Source organism: Pongo abelii, chromosome 15 (assembly GCF_028885655.2).
Source record: "Pongo abelii isolate AG06213 chromosome 15, NHGRI_mPonAbe1-v2.0_pri, whole genome shotgun sequence".
Lineage (NCBI taxonomy): Eukaryota > Metazoa > Chordata > Mammalia > Primates > Hominidae > Pongo > Pongo abelii.
The window spans coordinates 27,684,314-27,702,929 of record NC_072000.2 but is presented as its reverse complement, the minus strand read 5'-3'; the positions used below and the strand labels follow the sequence as shown (position 1 = coordinate 27,702,929).

The 18,616-nt window shown below is 51.9% G+C and overlaps 2 protein-coding genes across 4 annotated transcripts; one reads left to right on the top strand and one right to left on the bottom strand.

Moving 5' to 3' along the window:
* Window positions 1-12: 12 nt before the first annotated feature.
* Window positions 13-13,919, bottom strand: RNF31 (ring finger protein 31). 3 transcript variants are annotated; one of them, XM_063715535.1, is made up of 21 exons: window positions 13,858-13,919; window positions 12,555-12,701; window positions 12,262-12,417; window positions 11,974-12,033; window positions 11,799-11,874; window positions 11,088-11,265; window positions 10,226-10,613; window positions 9,779-10,069; window positions 9,289-9,537; window positions 8,998-9,183; window positions 8,676-8,882; window positions 5,322-5,495; window positions 5,140-5,238; window positions 4,960-5,049; window positions 3,244-3,358; window positions 3,010-3,128; window positions 2,636-2,749; window positions 2,450-2,507; window positions 705-801; window positions 258-426; window positions 13-148 (listed from the first exon to the last, which is right to left on the bottom strand). In XM_063715535.1, the coding sequence occupies exons 5-21, from the start codon at window positions 11,872-11,874 to the stop codon at window positions 95-97; spliced, it is 2,664 nt and encodes an 887-aa protein (XP_063571605.1). In that variant the 5' UTR covers window positions 11,974-12,033; window positions 12,262-12,417; window positions 12,555-12,701; window positions 13,858-13,919; the 3' UTR covers window positions 13-94. The 3 variants fall into 3 exon arrangements, with proteins under 3 accessions (XP_063571605.1, XP_024087178.2, XP_054385886.1); XM_024231410.3 differs by lacking the exon at window positions 13,858-13,919 and adding an exon at window positions 12,787-13,235; XM_054529911.2 differs by lacking the exons at window positions 12,555-12,701; window positions 13,858-13,919 and having other exon boundaries at window positions 12,198-12,326.
* On the top strand, window positions 13,312-17,311 carry PSME2 (proteasome activator subunit 2). Its single transcript, XM_002824602.5, has 11 exons — window positions 13,312-14,141; window positions 14,436-14,468; window positions 14,904-14,966; window positions 15,211-15,297; window positions 15,403-15,433; window positions 15,521-15,618; window positions 16,206-16,274; window positions 16,415-16,482; window positions 16,646-16,700; window positions 17,005-17,091; window positions 17,187-17,311. The coding sequence occupies exons 1-11, from the start codon at window positions 14,094-14,096 to the stop codon at window positions 17,265-17,267; spliced, it is 720 nt and encodes a 239-aa protein (XP_002824648.1). The 5' UTR covers window positions 13,312-14,093; the 3' UTR covers window positions 17,268-17,311.
* The last annotated feature ends 1,305 nt before the right edge of the window (window positions 17,312-18,616 follow it).

The window sequence follows — 18,616 nt, the reverse complement described above, 5'->3', positions numbered from 1 at the left end:
AAGAAGCCTGGGTGGTAAGATGCCTCTTTATTGGTGCTGGAGCTGTTCCTGAGGGAGTAGGCCATGGGACCCTCATCGGGACCCTTGCCCTCAGCTACTTCCTCCTGCGGGGGATACTCTGTCCCAAGGGTACCTCTTCTGTCAGCTTCTGCAGGAGAGAGAAGGTAATGATACTGGAAGCCTGGAGCTCAGACACAGTCAGCACCAGGTGACTTCTGTAGGGTGGGTTAAGAGGTGAGGCTAGGTGGAGGCTATACCTGTAACAAGCGGGCCTGGTAAGCAGGGGGATCCTCTCCAGCCAAAGGCTGGGGGCGTACGTGCAGGTAGCGCTCAGTGGCCGTCTCCAGCTCTTCCACCTCATACAAGGTGGCTGGGTCCAGCGAGTGGGCATTGATGAGGCTCACAAGATACTCTTTGTAGTGTGCCCTGGGGAGAAAAGGGAGCAGAATGTTTGTTCTGTTGGCTAATATTAACTGAGTGTGTCTAACACAGCTGGACTCTGAGACACGTGGACGAACAAGATTAACAACCCGCCTGTGCCCACACTGCCTGCTACTATCTACCCATGCCCTTGCCCAGAAAGCCTCCTCCCTCCCACCCACTGCAAGACCTACTGCTCCCAAGGACCCATTTTACTGCCTGGGCATGCCCTCCCCACTTCTACCCACTGCCCAACACCATGCCCATGTCCTGCTGGCACTCACTGGCACAGGCCGGCATAGCCAGCTGGAGTTTCCTTGCCACAAGCTTCGTCCCTGAGCCCATTGGGAACCTCCTTCTGCTCCATCACTCGGCAGCCGCCTAAAGGCGAGGGAAGAAGGGAGCCTCTGTTGGGAGGCCAATGACCACAAAGCTCCAGAACTGGGATATCCACAAGGCAGGGAAGGCAGCCTCCAAGGAAGGGACTGAGCACAGCAACTCCTGCTTTCCCAGTGGTGCTGGTGGGTACTCAGAGGTGCCGTCAACGGCAGACCATCTGATACAGAGGCAGGGACCTTGTCCCTACTTTTATCCAAGCTGGCTTTTGGCTCATAAACACATACCCTCTTGAGATGGTTTTTTTTTTTTTTTTTTTGGTTGTTATTTATCTCTTGACTAGTTAACTTATTCTGTGAAGGTCTTACCTTTTTTTTTTTTTTTTTTTTTTAAATAGAGACAGGGTCTCACTATGTTGTTCGGGCTGGTCTCAAACTCCTGGGCTCAAGTAATCCTCTTGCCTTAGCCTCCCAAAGCGCTGGGATTATGGGTGTGAGCCACCACTCCTGGCTATTGGCTACCTCTGTTTCTTTTCTTTTTTTTTTTTGAGATGGAGTTTCACCCTTGTTGTCCAGGCTGGACTGGAGTGCAATGGCGCAATCTTGGCTCACTGCAATCTCCACCTCCAGGGTTCAAGTGATTCTCCTGCCTCAGCCACCCGAGTAGCTGAGATTACAGGTGCCTGCCACCACACCTTGCTAGTTTTTTTGTATTTTTAGTAGAGACAGGGTTTCACCTTGTTGGCCAGGTTGGTCTCGAACTCCTGACCTCAGGTGATCCACCTGCCTCGGCCTCCCAAAGTGCTGAGATTACAGGTGTGAGCCACCGCGCCCAGACACTTTTTTTTTTTTTTTTTTTTTGAGACGGAGTCTCACTCTGTTGCCCAGGCTGCAGTGCGGTGCTGCGATCTCTGCTCACTGCAAGCTCCACCTCCCGGGTTCATGTCATTCTCCTGCGTCAGCCTCCCGAGTAGCTGGGACTACAGGCGCCCGCCACCACGCCCGGCTAATTTTTTGTATTTTTAGTAGAGATGGGGTTTCACTGTGTTAGCCAGGATGGTCTCGATCTGACTTCGTGATTCACCCGCCTCGGCTTCCCCAAGTGCTGGGATTACAGGCATGAGCCAATGCGCCCGGCCGGCCACCTCTACTTTTTAAAAAATAAATTTAAAACCTATAGCGCCTGGAATTCCCAGCCAATCTCTCATCCAAGTACTAACCAGGCCCGAACCTGCTTAGCCTCCAAGATCAGAAAAGATCAGTCACGTTCAGGGTGGTATGGACTGTAGACTTACCTCTGTCTACACTGTAAGAAGTGAAAGAGGTTAGAACCATATGTAACACCTTTCTGTTGCCCTCATGGAAACTAAAACAGTGCCCTGCAACTAGCAGGTCTCATTAAACACTCATTGAATTAATTAATTAATTATGATCATTTGGGAATGGGAGAAGAAAATTAGTATTAATGCCTTCTTGGGTACCAGGTTCTTTAAAGATGTCTTATGTAAAATGGCTCAGCTGCAAGGTGGATACTACCCCCATTTTACAGCGGAAGAAACAAGGCCTGGGGTCTCAATTAACCTGCCAAAGGGCATGCAACAAGTGACCCCAGACCCAAGCCTCCCCTTTACCCATCACACGGTGGGAGCCCAGCACACCATCTCCTCTTCTCAAAGGCTTGTCCTAACACTCACCTCCAGGGACTGCCCGGGCCCCAGCTGGAGGCTCTGTATTAAACATGACGTTATTGTCCTGAGGAGGAGGAGAGACAGATGGGTGTTACATTCCCCTTGATGCCAAGTCCCTGTTGCATTTCCTAGCATGGAGCCTTTTCCATTCTTGCCCACCCTGGGCCGTCTTCTCTCCTGGCCACCTCTGACCTGTAGCAGCTTCTGAAGCCGAAGAGCAGTCCAGTCCCGCAGGTAGAAGAGGCAGTCTCGAGGGTGGTGGCCGTGCAGGGACTTTTTCACCCTGCAGTTAGGCTCTGGACATTTCTGGCAGAAACCCAGATGGGAGAGAGGAAGTTGGAGACTGTTGGGGTCCTGGCCTCTCAGGAACCCCTGCGTGAGGGGTGTAAGGGTGAGGGGAGATGGAGACATTGGAGGAGCAAGCAAAGGGTAAGGGGATAGAGAGTTGTGCTTTACATCCCATTGACCTCTTCTCTTCCCTGGGGCCACTCCTTAATAGCCTCTGACTCTCAAAGCCAATGGCGCCCCCCCACCCTTCCATCCCTTCCCCAGCTCTCTGGGCTCACATTCTTGGCATAAAAGGCATTGTAGCAGCCGCTGCAGAACTGGTGGCGGCACTGGGTACAGTGAAAGTGCATGCAGCCTCCTCGGGCCAGGGCGTATGAGAACTTGCATTTGGGGCAGTCTGCAAAGGACAAGAGGTCAGGGCTGGCGCTGCCACCGCAACTCAAGTTCCTCAGGAAGAGAGCTGCTGGCAATGACAGGCTTCTGAGCAAACAGGCCAAGTAGGGCGGCCTTACCAATGCCATTTTCCTGAAGATACATTGCTAGGCCCTGGGCCTGGTATTCTGGGTCGTTCATGCGTTTCCAGTTCTGGAAGTCCTCACAGCTCCGACCTCGGTGCTGCTCCTCCCACTGCCGGAGGGAAAGTAGGCTTCACGTGGGAGCTCTATCCCATCCCCTGGCCCTTCTTGCTGGCCCCTCCACTCACATCCAGTGGTTCCCCAGCTTGGTTTATGTCACTGCCACCTACCATTTGCTCAGATCTCAAAATGAGAGGCCATCCTTGGTCCTTTCATTTTCTCCTACCACCTCACACTCCTTTTGCCTTGTTTCCACCCCACAGACCATCTCTACCATATCCCTTTTTCCTTCATCCCTACTGCTACCACTTCACTCCAGGCCACCATCAGACCTTGCCTCAATTGCTTGCCTCGGTTACTAGTCTCTCTGTTTCCCATTCCTGCTCCCCTAGGGTCAATTCTCCCCATGGCTGTCAAAAGGCCTTCAAAACTGCGAGTCAGGTAGCTTCCACAGTATTGGTGGTGTTTTGGTTCTGTGGTAGTCTCAGGTGTTCACTTTGTTTCTGACATGATGCAGATGAAATTTTTTTTTTCGTATCAAATATTACACTTCTTTTTTTTTTTGAGACGCAGTCTCGCTCTGTACCCAGGCTGGAGTGCAATGGCGTGATCTTGGCTCACTGCAGCCTCCACCTCCCGGGTTCAAGTGATTCTCCCGCCTCAGCCTCCAGAGTAGTTGGGATTACAGGCACATGCCACCACACCCGGCTAATTTTTGTATTTTTAGTAGAGACGGGGTTTCACCATATTGGGCAGGCTGGTCTTGAACTCCCGACCTCAAGTGATCCACCCACCATGGCCTCCCAAAGTGCTGGGATTACAGGCGGAAGCCACCATGCCTAGACAAATATTACACTTCTTAAAAGATAAATGTGGCTGGGCATAGTGGCTCATGCCTGTAATGCCAGTACTTTGGAAGGCTGAGGCGAGGGATCACTTGAGACCAGGAGTTGGAGGCTGCAGTGAGCTGTGACTGCACCAGTGGACCCCAGCCTGGGTGAGAGTGAGTTCTTGTCTCTAAAAATAAATAAATAAATAAATAAACGAAAGATAAATGAGATAGTATCACCCTTGCTTTATCTCAGAATGAAGGCGGACGGACGCCTGCCTCACTTGGCCTCCAGGGCTCTCCAGACCTGGCAGCTGGCTTCTCTCTGACCACCTGCCACTCCCGCCTTGCTTTCCAGGCTCCAGCCATACAACACTTTTTTCTGACTCTGGCCTTTCCATGTGTTGTTCTTTCTCTCCCAAATGCTCTTTGCATGGCTGGCTTCTTTTTAATGTTTAGGCCTGAGCTTAAACCATTTTAGGGAAGACTTGTCTGACCTCTCTACCCTAAGTAGGTCCACTCTGTTACCCTGATCTCAGGTTCCTGTTTGTTTTCTTCATAGAACTTACGCCTATGTATAATTAGTTCCTCTGGCTTACTTTCTTTCCTTTCTTCCTCCTCCCCTTTCCTTTCCCTCCCGATTTCCTCCCTCCCTCTGCTTCCCTTCCTCCTTGTGCCTAGTCTTTCTGACTAGTCTGTAAGCTCTTCTGACCTCAGAGCTCATGTCTATTTTGCTCTCCAGTACATAAACTCCCCTGAGTCTAACACACACAGTACCTGGCAGTAGCTCAGCAAGTATTTCTGAAAGGATGAATGTGCCTCACCTGGCGCTTGCAGCGCACACAGAAGGTCTGGTGACACTGGGGACAAGTTGCCTCCAGCTGCTCACGCTCATATATGAAGCCAAAGGAGCACTGGAAGTGCAAGAGCATAAAGTTATCGAAGGCCTGACCTGGAACCATCCCCTGCCCCTCCACAGTAGCTCCCCTGGGCAGGCCACTTACCTGGGCACACCACAAGAACTTGGGGTCCCGCATCAGCACACCCTCGGTCAGCTTCTTATGGAACAACGCATAGGCATCTGGCTCTAGGCTCTCTCGAAGCTGGGGACAGGATGCAGAGGTGGTGGGTGGGAGGGTTCCTGTTCAAAGCTCAGGGTACCTGAGTCCTAGAGGGGCTGCAGTACCTGGATGTCAAGGGTAGAGAAGTAGCTGAGCAACTGTGTGTCATCGGTGAGGTCGGGGCGGCCACAGGCAGGGCACACCATGTCTGTGATGTGCTTCTCCTTCAAGGCGATGGTGAAGTGCTGGCGGAAGCAGTCAGGACAGATGGTGCACTCACAGGAAGTCAGGGCCTGCATCTGGAGGGTGAGGGGTTGGAGGGGAGGGGGTCAGAAGCCACAGCTGCCAGCCTAGGAAGAGGCAGTGGCCAGGTGTCCACTAAGAAATCAGGGTCTAATTAACAACTGGGCAGGGTTAACAACCTCAAGTGCCAGCAGGGGCCAGGCAGGCAACCTAAACATCTGAAGACAGTCGGGTGGAAGAAAATAGACAATGGTGACACCTAAGGTAAAGGCAAAAGTGCCTATAAAAACATTCATATTCCATTAAATATACAAATAACATGCTTGAAATGACAAAACTATAGAGGTGGAGAACAGATTCACGCTTGCCAGGTGACTAGAAGTGGGGGCAGAAGGGTATAACTAAAGAGGTACATGAGGGAGTTCCTTTGTGGTGATGAAACAATCTGTATCTTGATTATGGTGGTGGTTATATGCATCTAAATGTGGGACAGAACTGCATAGAACCACACATACACACAGCGGCACATCCATGTGAAAAATGAACAAGACCTGTAGTATAGCTAACATTGTAGCAATGTCTTATTTCTTGGTCTTGATATTGTACTATAATTATATAAGAAGTCACCACTGGGGGCCGGGCACACTGGCTCACACCTGTAATCCCAGTACTTTGGGAAGCCAAGGCAGGCGGATCACTTGAGGCTAGGAGTTCGAGACCAGCCTGGCCAACATTGTGAAACCTTGTCTCTACTAAAAATACAAAAATTAGGCCAGGCACCATGGCTCATGCCTGTAATCCCAGCACTTTGGGAGGCTGAGGCAGGCGGATCACCTGAGGTCTGGAGTTCCAGACCAGCCTGACCCATCTCTACTAAAAATACAAAATTAGCCAGGTGTGGTGGTGCATGCCTGTAATCCCAGCTACTCAGGAGGCTGAGGCAGGAGAATCACTTGAACCCGGGAGGCAGAGGCTGCAGTGAGCCGAGATCGCATCATTGCACTCCAGGCTGGGCAACAAGAGCAAAACTCTGTCTCAAAAAAAAAAAAAAAAAAAAAATTAGCCGGGCATGGTTGCAGATACCTGTAATCACAGCTACTCGGGAGGCTGGGACAGGAGAATCGCTTGAACAGGGAGGCAGAGGTTGCAGTGAGCCATGACTGCGCCACTGCGCTCCAGCCAGGGCGACAGAGCGAGACTCCGTCTCAAAAAAATGTCATCGCTGAGTGAAGGTTAGTGAAAAGTACACGGGACTCTATGCACTATTTTTGAAACTTCCTGTAGATTCTACAATTATTTATTTAATTTATTTTGAGACAGAGTCTCACTCTGTCGCTCAGACTGGAGTGCCGCGGCGCGATCCTGGCTCACTGCAACCTCCGTCTCCCAGGTTCAAGAGATTTTCCTGCCTCAGCCTCCCAAGTAGCTGGGATTACAGGCACCCACTACCACGCCCGACTAATTTTTGTATTTTTTGTAGAGACAGGGTTTCACCATGTTGGTCAGGCTGGTCTCTAACTCCTGACCTCAGGTGATCCACCTGCCTCAGCCTCCCAAAGTGCTAGGATTACAGATATGAACCACTGTGCCTGGCCAACTTTATTTATGTATTTTATTATTTTTTTTAATTTAATTTTTTTTTTTTTTTGAGATGGAATCTCATTCTGTCGCCCAGGCTGGAGTGCAGCAGCACGATCTTGGCTCACTACAACCTCCACCTCCCAGGTTCAAGCGATTCTCCTGCCTTAGCCTCTTGAGTAGCTGGGATTACAGGTGCACGCCACCACGCCTGGCTAATTTTTGTATTTTTAGTAGAGACGGGGTTTCACCATGTTGACCAGGATGGTCTCAATCTCTTGACCTCACGATCCACCCATGTTGGCCTCCCAAAGTGCAGGGATGACAGGCGTGAGCCACCACGCCCGGCCCTTTATTTATTTTTTTAGAGATGGGGGTCTTGTTATGTTGCCCATGCTGGTCTCTAGCTCCTGGCTTCAAGGTATTCTCCCACCTCAGCCTCCCAAAGCGCTAGGATTACAGGCATGAGGCATCATGCCCAGCAAAATTCTTTTTGAAAACATAGCCACAGTAGCACTGTCACACACACACACACAAAAATGAACAGTAATTCTTTTCTTTTTTTGAGACGGAGTCTTGCGCTGTTGCCCAGGCTGGAGTGTAGTGGCGCAATCTCCGCTCACTGCAAGCTCCGCCTCCTGGGTTTATGCCATTCTCCTGCCTCAGCCTCCTGAGTAGCTGGGACTACAGGCGCCTGCCACCACACCCAGCTAATTTTTTACATTTTTAGTACAGAAAGGGTTTCACCGTGTCAGCCAGGATGGTCTCGATCTCCTGACCTCATGATCGGCCTGCCTTGGCCTCCCAAAGTGCTGGCTTTAGAGGTGTGAGCCACCGCGCCCAGCCTGGTAATTCTTTAACATCAGCAAATATCCAGTTTATGGGAATAAGCCCTTCTTAGTTCCTGAGCCTCCACGTACTCTAGATCAGAGTAGTCAGACTAGCTCTGTATGTGTTTTATTTTAGTTTTACTCTGTATTTAAAATAATCGTAGAGGTCAAGAGTTCGAGACCAGCCTGGCCAATATGGCAAAACCCTGTCTCTGCTAAAAATACAAAAATTAGCCGAGTGTAGTGGCGGGTACCTGTAATCCCAGCTACTCAGGAGGCTGAGGCAGGAGAATTGCTTGGAGGAGGCAGAGGTTACAGTGAGCCGAGATCGCACCATTGCACTCCAGCCTGGGGGCAAGGGTGAAATTCCATCTCAAAAAAAATAAATAAGTAAATAAATAAATAAATAAAGTTTTACATTTTAGAGATATATACTGAAGCATTTATAAACTATATTGTGCCTGATACTTGATATCAAAATAACCATCTGTGTATATATGTGAAATAAAGACTGATCATGTTTGTTGACAATTGCTGAAGCTTGATGACGAATACACTGGAAGTGGAGGGGTTGCAGGGGGGTATGGGAATTTGTTATACAATGTAGTATAATTTCTCTACTATTGCATGTTTGAAAATTTCCATAATAGAACACTGTTTTAAAAGGGAGGAGATAAGCCTATTCCTGACCTCCCCCTCCCAGGAGCCTTCAGGGGTATATGGGCAACTGAAGAGCAGAAGACAGGATCAGAGATGGGGACTGGGGTAGGATGGGGGTCCAAAAGAATAGAGTAATTCTTGGACCAGGTACCATGGGGAGGGACTTACCCGGTTGTGGGGCAGGGCCCAGCCACACACGGCACACTCCTGGGCAAGCAAGCGGCGCAGGAAGGCCCGGTCCTGGCTGTGCCTCACAGCTTCTACCACATCCCCCAACTCATAGTTCCTGGGTGTCTCCTGGAGCAGTGACAGTGCCAGCTCTGCCCGGCCCCAGCTGGGGAGTGCGTAGACTGCCAAAAGCCGCCTGACCAGGCTCTGCAATGTGATTCAGGTGGAGGGGGGAAGTGCTGTCAGACTCCAGGGACCCTTCCCCTCAGCTCCCTCTTGCTCCTCTAGGTGGACCCTTGGGCTTCTTGCCTCCTCCCAGCACCTGCTTGTCCGGCCCATCCCAGGAAGGGGTGGGCTCAGGGCCACTGTCCCAGAGGCGCTGGCGGAAGGGCTCTAGGCGTTGGCGCTGTAGCTCAGTCAGGGCCCGTGACACATCACCTCCGTGCTGGAACAATGCCTGGAGAGACCCCTCCTCAGGCCCAAAGCCTAGAGACTGGAGCTCCTGCACCTGCAAGATGGGAGTGGCGAGGGGGAATGAAGTGGGAAAGCAAGCAAGGGAGAGTGTGAGACATGCAGACTCTCAACCCTATCCCATATTCAGCACAGCTGATACCTTCCTTCGCCTGGTCCTCACACACTCCTCCACAGCTTCATCAAGGTTGCCATGACGATCCAGCCAGGCTCTCCGGGCCTCCTGACAGGAAAAGGCACCCAGCCCAGGGTCCTGCTGTCCAGCCAGCTCAGCCACCATCTCCAGCACGTAGGGCAGTTCTGAGCGCAACCACTGCAGAGGCACCTCAGTGCCCGAGTACTGCAGAGCCGAGAAGATCTCCTCTGGACAGGCACCTGCGGCTTCCCCTTCCTAAGGAACAGTCCCGCCCATCAGGAGGGGCACCCTTCACCCACCCTCAGCCTGAACTAAGATGGTGACAGTGGCTCAGCTCAGACATATGGATCATGTCATCAGTGTACAGCATGGTAACTGCCTCAGTAACAGGCAGCTGCTGCTAACAATGACAAGATTCACAGAAACTATTAACCACCTGCAGCATCTCCTTTCCCACACCAGCTCAGCCCTACCTCATCCCAGACCCAGTCCTTACCCGGATCATGCTCACTAGCTGGAGGCCTTCCTCCCGCATCTTGTCTTGGCGCTGCTTCTCAGGATCTCCACAGGAACTGGGCAGGGGGGCACTAAGGCGTCGTGGGGTCCCAGGCTTGGGGGGTCCCTTTTCCAAAGAGCTGGCATAGGGCCGGGGGGCATGTTGTAATGGAATGGGGCTACTAGTCCGGTTGCACATAACACACACCCAGCCAGGGCTCGAGTTGCAGAAGGTACAGTGAATACAGTACCAGACTTGACTCTGGGCAGAGGCCAGCAAAGCATCCCCCTGCTGGGAAGGCAGAGAGAATTATCCCTTTGACTGGCTGGCTGAAGTTCACAATAGAAATACAGGGAGTTGGGAGGAACTGAAGGAAAACATGGGATAGGGAAGACAATGCCTGAGGTAACACACGATAAAGAGCTGGGAAGGCCAGGAACAGGTTACCTGAAGTGGTTGCAGGCAAATGTCAGCATCTCGAGAATCCATCACCAAGCTGGGAGGCTGGGCCAGCCGAGGTCGCTCACATATGGAACATAGCACAGCAGCTGCCTCATTCTCAAAGGTACAGCTCTGGCAGGCCCACCGACCCCGTGTAAGATCAGGTTCTAGGCCTCCAGTTCCTTGGGGACCCTCAGTTCCCAACCCCAACCCCTTACAGCCTCGGGGCCGATCACAGGCCACACAGAGCACTGCCCAAGGCTCATTTAGCATGGCACAGGCAGCACAGTGCCAGGGCAAACGAGCACTTGCAGGATTAGGGGAAGAAAGAGAGCTGTCTCCCAGGGCCAGCAGGGAGGTCGACTGGGGCCGTGGTTGGGCTGAGGCAGGTAAACTGTAATGGAAAAGCAGACATGGCCTGCTGAAGTGGCACCTGGTGCCTGGATCCCTCACCTCTAAGCATTCCCCATTTCCTGGGTAACAACACATGTCACTGGCCTTTGCACACATTGTCCGTCTCGAATACTCTTATATCCATAGCCTATGCAACATTTACATGACAGCTTAAAGCTCACTTCTTCCTAGTAGATACTGCTAACACATGGCCTGACCTACACTAGGTGTTTAAAATATTGCCGCCTGATTCAGCTGACCCTTCAGACTAGGTTGCAAACCACGTATTACCATAACAACCTGGGTTACTGCAATTGCTACCTGCTTGATGTGTATGTCTATTATCTCCTTCAGGGTTCTGACTGGCTACTTGTCCTCTATTAAACAGTCTTTAGCACAGAAACTGGCAGGTAGTCAATCAAGTGATCTTAAGTTTTCTAAATTTCACTCCCACCCAGAAGAGAAGCCCTCTCACCTGGGGCTCAGGTGGGTACCCTGCAGGACCCTAGGCAGGGTCTGGCGGAGGTGATGAGCACGGGATGGGTGTCCATGGAACAGGTGGTCACAGGCTGGACACAGGGCCTGTTTACAGGATGGGCAGTGCAGTGTGCCTGGGGCAGAACCACAGAGGAAGCAGGGACCAGGAGTGGAGCCTGGAGAGCAGGAGAGATGGAACATCTTTCCAAAAAAGACCAGGTTACATCTGAATCTGCTGTGGATGGGGGCAAATCACAAGACTACTTTTTAAACATCTGGACCCAAGGAAACAATTTTAATCTCTTTTAAAAGACAAAGAGGCCGGGCGTGGTGGCTCACGCCAGTAATCTTAGCACTTTGGGAGGCTGAGGTGGGTGGATCACTTGAGGTCCGGAGTTCCAGACCAGCCTGACCAACATGGAGAAACCCCATCTCTACCAAAAATACAAAATTAGCCAAGCGTGGTGGCGCATGCCTGTAATCCCAGCTACTCGGGAGGCTGAGGCAGGAGAATCGCTTGAACCCGGGAGGTGGAAGTTGCGGTGAGCGGAGATCGCACCATTGCACTCCAGCCTGGGCAACAAGAGCAAAACTCCATCTCAAAACAAACAAACAAACACAAGGGAAGATAACCAAGAAGACGGAGGAGCATCCCAAATTTCCATCAGTATAGCTTCCTACTTGGTCCCCAATTTAGGACCAATAATACCTGGGACAGAGGGTGTGGTGAGGGGGCCAGGAGCAATCTCTCTCAATAGGGGGTCAAATTCTGAAAGCTGCAGCATCTGAAAAAGAAAGGGCAGGGAATGAACAAGGGTTTAGGGACACAGAGTCTCACAATTCCTGTTTCCTTTGTACACCAGCCCCTTTCCTGCCTTCCTTACATCATCTTCAACCTTGTTTTCCAACAGCTGCTCCAGTGCCTGCTGTCTTGGATGAGTATTCTGCAATAATACAGATAAAAACGGTTTCCACCTAGACCCCTAGAACAAAGCCCTCCCTCTAAGCCCTGGTCCCTTAACATTCACAGAAGGAAAATCAGTACCCGGAGCTCCCAGAATGCTGAACTATGCCCATAGTTCAGCAGCACGGGGGTCCTCAGACTTACTTGAGTTAGGCTGGGCTCCCCAGCCCTGGTGCATAAGTCCATCAAGACTAGAGGAGCATCTCACCTGCAATAGCAGGCTGAGCTCTGTCCGAAGCAGCAGTACTTCCAGTGTGACTGTAGCAACCTGGTGCTCATCTGGCTCCTCCTGCCCTTCCGGGAAGCTCAACCCATCTGGCTGCTCCTCTGTGTAGCCATATAATCGCAGCACATCTCGGCCCCCCTGCCACACATTCACAACCAGTCACCCACCTAGGAGGTTTCCTGCCTAGTAGGACTGGACCCCTTCCCATTCAGCACAACCTCAGGCCTTTTCTAGACAAACCCCAGCCCCCTCTCCCATAAGGCCAGGGGATTCACCTGCACAGCATCCACCGTGCTGCGAAAGACAGGGTTATTAAACTTGACGCCGCGCCAGTACCGAGGCCGCTGAGGGCTGAGAAGGTTGCGGCCATATTTCTCCAGGATGTTCAGGGCCGTGGACACGGTGTTGAGGTAGTTTCGGGGCTGGGAGCAAGGAGAGCAGAGAGGTGTGAGCGTGGCCTGGGCCTCAGGCCCTGGTGTCCCCCTTCCAAGCGGGGCCGGGCCTCACCTCCCCATGAGCGTTGCAGCGGACCAGGCGTGCGGCGTCCAGCTGCAGGTAGCGGGCGGCTAGCGGCAGAGAGCTGGCTAGTAGCGGCCGGAGCTGCTCCAGGGAAAACGCCTGCCCGGAATCCCTCCTCAGGGCGCTCGCCAGCTCCTCGCGGGCCACCAGGAAGGCCCGCTCCTCCTCCTCCCCCGGCATCCTGAGGCAGGAGTCAGCCCCAGCCTCGCCGCCCGCCGGGACCCGGCGCGGGCAGCGCGCGGCCCGAGCGCCGCCCCTCCCGTCTGGTGCCCGGCTTTGAGGCCCACCCCAGCCCGCGCAGCCGCCCCAGGTCACTCAGACCACGGTCACTCTCCAGCCCCCGGCCCAGCGCCAGGGTTAGCCGAGAACAGGAAGTACTAAGAGAGAGGGTGGTACTGCGACCCAATTTCGGAGGAACGGGCGGGGCTTAAGGTTAAGGTTGGAGCGGTGTCAGGAAACCAGGGGGCGTGGCCAAGAGGGAGGGCCAGGTCCCAACCAATGAGAAGGCAAATGGCTCTTGGCTCCTCCCTCAGAGCGCCCCAGCATCTTCTCTCAGTCAAGCGCTCTTCCCCGCCTTCCCCCAACCTGGTTCCGCCCCTTCCGGATAGCCCCAGGCGCGGGGTTATCCTATTCAGCTCAAAACGTTTCTTTTTCTAGCTGGACCAGTCCGGTACGCTCCGGGCCTCACCGGGGAAGTCCCACCCTGCAGGGGAACCGACTCTGGCCGGCCCTAGCCCCTCTCGAGCGAGTCCCGCCCCATCTCCGGTCTGTCCTGAAGGCAGAGGGAAGACCCTCACCCAACCCCTGCCCGCTCCCTTCTAAGAGCGGCTAGTCCTTCTCCACCCCAGGCGCTCCCTCTGGCTGCCCCTCCCACTCGCTCTGATCTCTCCGTCCGCTACTTGCGGTCGAGCCTTCTTGGGGGAGGCCCGCCACTGAATACCCCCTTTGCCATACTCCCACCTCTCTTACCCCAACCCTGGACTTCCCGTTGGCCCTAGCTATAAGCCCCGCCCCTCTCCGAGGGACAGCCCCTGCTCCAGTCTCCGCGGTCCCACTCACCGTAGCCCCTCCCTCGGGCAGCCCCTGGGCTTTGACCCAGCCAGCACCGCCTCTCCTAGTGGCAACTGGCTGGGAATGGCTGAGGGGCTACCTACTGCTTGCGGCCTGCCAGGGGGTGGAGGGGGGCGGAAAGAAGAAAGGGGGCGGGGTTGAGGGGGGCGGGCCTGGACCTGGGGAGTGAAAGCGAAAGCCCGGGCGACTAGCCGGGAGACCAGAGATCTAGCGACTGAAGCAGCATGGCCAAGCCGTGTGGGGTGCGCCTGAGCGGGGAAGCCCGCAAACAGGTAATGGGGAATCGGAGGCCAGGAAGGGGTCATAGAGCCCTCTTGGGTGGAGGCCAAGCTGGGTGGTTCAGGGGACCAAAGCAGTGCCAGAGAACTCCCCCAATCTCGCTAGTGCCTTCACTTCTCGGGGATTCCCAGATTCCTGCCCTCTGACTGCAGTGAGCAGGAGCTTCCAGGGAAAACTAGTTTGTGGTGAGAAAGGCCTGAGCCACAGTTCGAGGGCACCCTGTTGTGGGTGGAAGCTTTTGACAACCCAGACCCTTAACCAACATCCGGGTACTGCTCTCTGTGTAGGTGGAAGTCTTCAGGCAGAATCTTTTCCAGGAGGTAAGTCTCTGGATTTGAGCGATTTGACCCAGAATCTTGGACCAATACTTGAGGATAACAGCCTCTCAGAATGACCCCCCCAAGTCACCCTAGACTCAACCCTACTTCCCTTACCAAGCCTTCACCCAAAGTAACCCCGGAATTATTGATAGCTACCTTTAATCTGACCTTTCTTATGACTCTCCTGACTTCTGGCACTTCTCCCCTCTTTTGATGTGGAGGAAAAAAACCATGGCTTCCAAAGCAGGAGTATCACAGTCCTAACCTTGGTTCTGCCACTTACCAGCTTGGGCAAGTCCTTTCATTTTCAGGTCTTCAGTGTCCTCATTTGCAAGTCTTGGACCCAGTGATTTCCAAAGGCCCTTCCAGTTCCATTTGTCAGACATCTCATTGAGCATATTCTGTGATTCCCCTCCCTTGCAATGTAACCCACAGGCGGAGGAATTCCTCTACAGATTCTTGCCACAGAAAATCATATACCTGAATCAGCTCTTGCAAGTGAGTAGTGTGGGCCCCTTCTGCCCCATCCCATGTCCTCTATCCCCTTTGCCCACCCTCTCTAGCTAACAACTGGATTCAGCATGCAGAGAATAGTTTCAAATAGTGGATTAGGAACATTAGGATGGCGTGAGGCATGAGCCTAGGTTGGGAGGCAGAGGGCAAGTGGGATGTATGGAGGGAAGGCTGTGACCTAGGATGAAGGGAAGAGGCTGGGCAGCCCTTGACAGTGAGCTCTGTGCAGGAGGACTCCCTCAATGTGGCTGACCTGACTTCCCTCCGGGCCCCACTGGACATCCCCATCCCAGACCCTCCACCCAAGGATGATGAGGTGAGGCACTCAGGGTGCAGGACTTGGACTATAAACCCAATGGAGAAGATAGCCCTTCAACCTCTGTGACTTTCCTAAAGCTACTTTCCCCCCTTTTTGCCTTAGATGGAAACAGATAAGCAGGAGAAGAAAGAAGGTAAGAGAGATAAGAGGTGGTTGGGGAAGGGGAGATGGCACATTGACTACTGGATGAGAAAGGGCCTGAATCCCCTCTTTCTCACAGTCCCTAAGTGTGGATTTCTCCCTGGGAATGAGAAAGTCCTGTCCCTGCTTGCCCTGGTTAAGCCAGAAGTCTGGACTCTCAAAGAGAAATGCATTCTGGTAAGCCTGGGAAATGGGGGAAGCAGAAAGAGAAGACACAAGGTGAGGCCCTGGACTCCTCCGTAGATACAAGTCCTTCATACAGAGACCAAGTCCTGAAAAAGAAAACTTCCTTCTGTGCCTTGGGCTTAGATCCCCTTTGTTCTCCTCGTTCTGTTAGACCTCTCTTACCACAACAGTACCCCAAAATTAGAGACTGTGCAGTATCCACTCTGTAACCTCAGAACCTACTGCTGTATTGGGTTCATAGTAGAGGTGGTATGATATAGTGAGTGAATTGTTTCAAAAGATTGGACCCTAGAGAGAGACTGCTTAGGTTCAAATCGTGATTCTATCAGTTACCTAGCTGGTAGCCTTAAGTAAGTCACTTAGACATTCTGTGACTCAGTTTTTTCATCTGTTAAATGGGTACAATAAATACATATCTCTGAAGGTTGCTGCGATGATTAAATGAAAGAAATACATGGCGCAGTACCTGGTACGTAATATGTACCCAATTAAATATAACTATTTTTTAGGAAGTGACAGTAATAGGAAGAACTCATTATGTTTGTTGAATGATTCTTACATGATACCTCTTAACACAGGTGATTACATGGATCCAACACCTGATCCCCAAGATTGAAGATGGAAATGATTTTGGGGTAGCAATCCAGGTAAGAAAAGGGTAACTGAAGATACTTAGAGTGGGGAGAGCCTCAGGGGGTGAGCTAGACATGAACCAGGAGGAGGAGGAAGATAGTGTATGAAATGGGGAGGACATGAAGTGTTGTCTTTGCCTCCCGTGTCACCACAGGAAAAGGTGCTGGAGAGGGTGAATGCTGTCAAGACCAAAGTGGAAGCTTTCCAGACAACCATTTCCAAGTGAGGGCAGCTAGAGGACCAGCATTGGGGGCAGTAGGAGCATTTCTTTGGGACCCCCCAAAGCTGGGCAGCCCTATCAGGATGATGGGAGACTTTGGGAAGGGTCTGAGGGAGTACATCTGCCTGAACACTCATTCCTGTGGTATTCCCTTGCTTCTGGCAGGTACTTCTCAGAACGTGGGGATGCTGTGGCCAAGGCCTCCAAGGAGACTCATGTAGTGAGTGGATAGTCCACCAGCTTTTTAGCCGGGGGTGGGATGAGGAGGTGTGGAGGAAGAAGTCCTCCTTGTCTTGTTTGTGACTTTCCCAATGTGGAGAATATTAAGCTAAAAGCATTGCCTAGAAAAAACTGGTTTGGGCTTCAATGACCTTGACCCTTTTCTCTGCTCAGTCCTTTGGGATCCTATTTCTTGGTGCTAAGAAGGGGTTCATTCTCAAGTTAACCTATTTCCTATAAAAGGAAACCAGACTCATGTCCCAGCCTCCCATGGGACTGACTCAGCTTTGCCTCCCACATTGCAGATGGATTACCGGGCCTTGGTGCATGAGCGAGATGAGGCAGCCTATGGGGAGCTCAGGGCCATGGTGCTGGACCTGAGGGCCTTCTATGTGAGTGTGGAGTAAGGCTTTAGGGGAGGTGGATAAGTGGGGGCAGGCAGGGAATTGGCTAAGAACCTGACTCTTGCACTCTGGCCTTCTCCCAGGCTGAGCTTTATCATATCATCAGCAGCAACCTGGAGAAAATTGTCAACCCAAAGGGTGAAGAGAAGCCATCTATGTACTGAACCCAGGACTAGAAGGAAAATAAATGATCTATATGTTGTGTGGATTCCCTTCTGGCGTGTGTCATTCATTCAAAAAGCATTTATTGAGTGGCACCTATGTCCAGCCTGAAGATGAATGTGGTGGGAAGGGGTGGGTGTCACAAAGACAAAGATGACTTAGATGCCCACTGTAATCTTGACTGTGAGAAAGAAGGGATTCAGGCCCTTTCTCATCCAGTAGTCAATGTGCCATCTCCCCTTCCCTAGTCACCTCTTATCTCTCTTACCTTCTTTCTTCTCCTGCTTATCTGTTTCCATCTAAGGCAAAAGGGGGGAAAGTAGCTTTAGAAAAGTCACAGAGGTTGAAGGGCTATCTTCTCCATTGGGTTTATAGTCCAAGTCCTGCACCCTGAGTGCCTAGGGTGGGGATTGTTACATGCCATGGCAGCCATGCAGATAACCTGTATTTTGGAATGTAACAGTATTATTTTCATCCAGAGGTCTCAGGAATTATTGGAAGAGATGGCATTTGCACAGAGCCCTTATAGGAATAATCAGGCTTTGGATAGACAAGGGGAAAGTTCTGTGGTCAACATCAGGAATGAAGAAAGAAAGAATCCTCATCAGTTTAGGAAAAGCCTAGAAGGAGAATGAGGTTTCACTGGGAGAACTATGGAGAACTACGGATGAATGATTGGACTCCCTTTTTTTTTTTCTGAGATGGAGTCTTGCTCTGTTGCCCAGGCTGGAGTGCAATGGCACGATCTCGGCTTACTGCTACTTCCGTCTCCCGGATTCAAGCAATTCTCCTGCCTCAGCCTCCCGAGTAGCTGGAATTACAGGCATGTGCCACCACACCTGGCTAATTTTTTTGTATTTTTAGTAGAGACGGGGTTTCGCCATGTTGGCCAGGCTGGTCTCGAAGTCCTGATCTCAGGTGATCCACCCACCTCGGCCTCCCAAAGTGCTGGGATTATAAGGCGTGAGCCACCGCGCCGGGCCTGGACTCCTTCTTAAAGGCTAGGAGGGGAAGAAATAATGCTTCCAAGGTATTGTGGTGAAGGAAATAACATCGCAGGACATTATGGGAAGGATGAATCTAAGTTTTTCTTACTGTCCTCCCCCATACCCTCTTCAGTCAATCACTGTCTTTATCTCTGCTTTTCAAGATTCAGCCCTGGGCTGGTGGTAGAGACAAGGGTTCCTTTGCTGTGATCTTGCTATAAACTCCATGGGATTGTTCTTTAATTCAGGGCCTTATCCTGTCATAAAATATGAGATAAGAATGTGCTGCGAAGCACTAGACAGGCTGGAAGGCTGCCCCCATACATATCTTATTAAATCCTTAAAGGAACATGGGCAAAAGATAA

Coding starts and splice junctions, on each gene's coding strand:
- RNF31 (XM_024231410.3), bottom strand. CDS start 12,978: ATGCCGGGGGAGGAGGAGGAGCGGGCCTTCCTGGTGGCCCGCGAGGAG. Junction 9,538..9,778: donor AGCTAGTGAGCATGATCCGG/GTAAGGACTGGG, acceptor ACTGTTCCTTAG/GAAGGGGAAGCCGCAGGTGC. Junction 802..2,449: donor GGCCCGGGCAGTCCCTGGAG/GTGAGTGTTAGG, acceptor CCTCGCCTTTAG/GCGGCTGCCGAGTGATGGAG.
- PSME2 (XM_002824602.5), top strand. CDS start 14,094: ATGGCCAAGCCGTGTGGGGTGCGCCTGAGCGGGGAAGCCCGCAAACAG. Junction 15,298..15,402: donor CTCCACCCAAGGATGATGAG/GTGAGGCACTCA, acceptor TTTTTGCCTTAG/ATGGAAACAGATAAGCAGGA. Junction 17,092..17,186: donor TGGACCTGAGGGCCTTCTAT/GTGAGTGTGGAG, acceptor GCCTTCTCCCAG/GCTGAGCTTTATCATATCAT.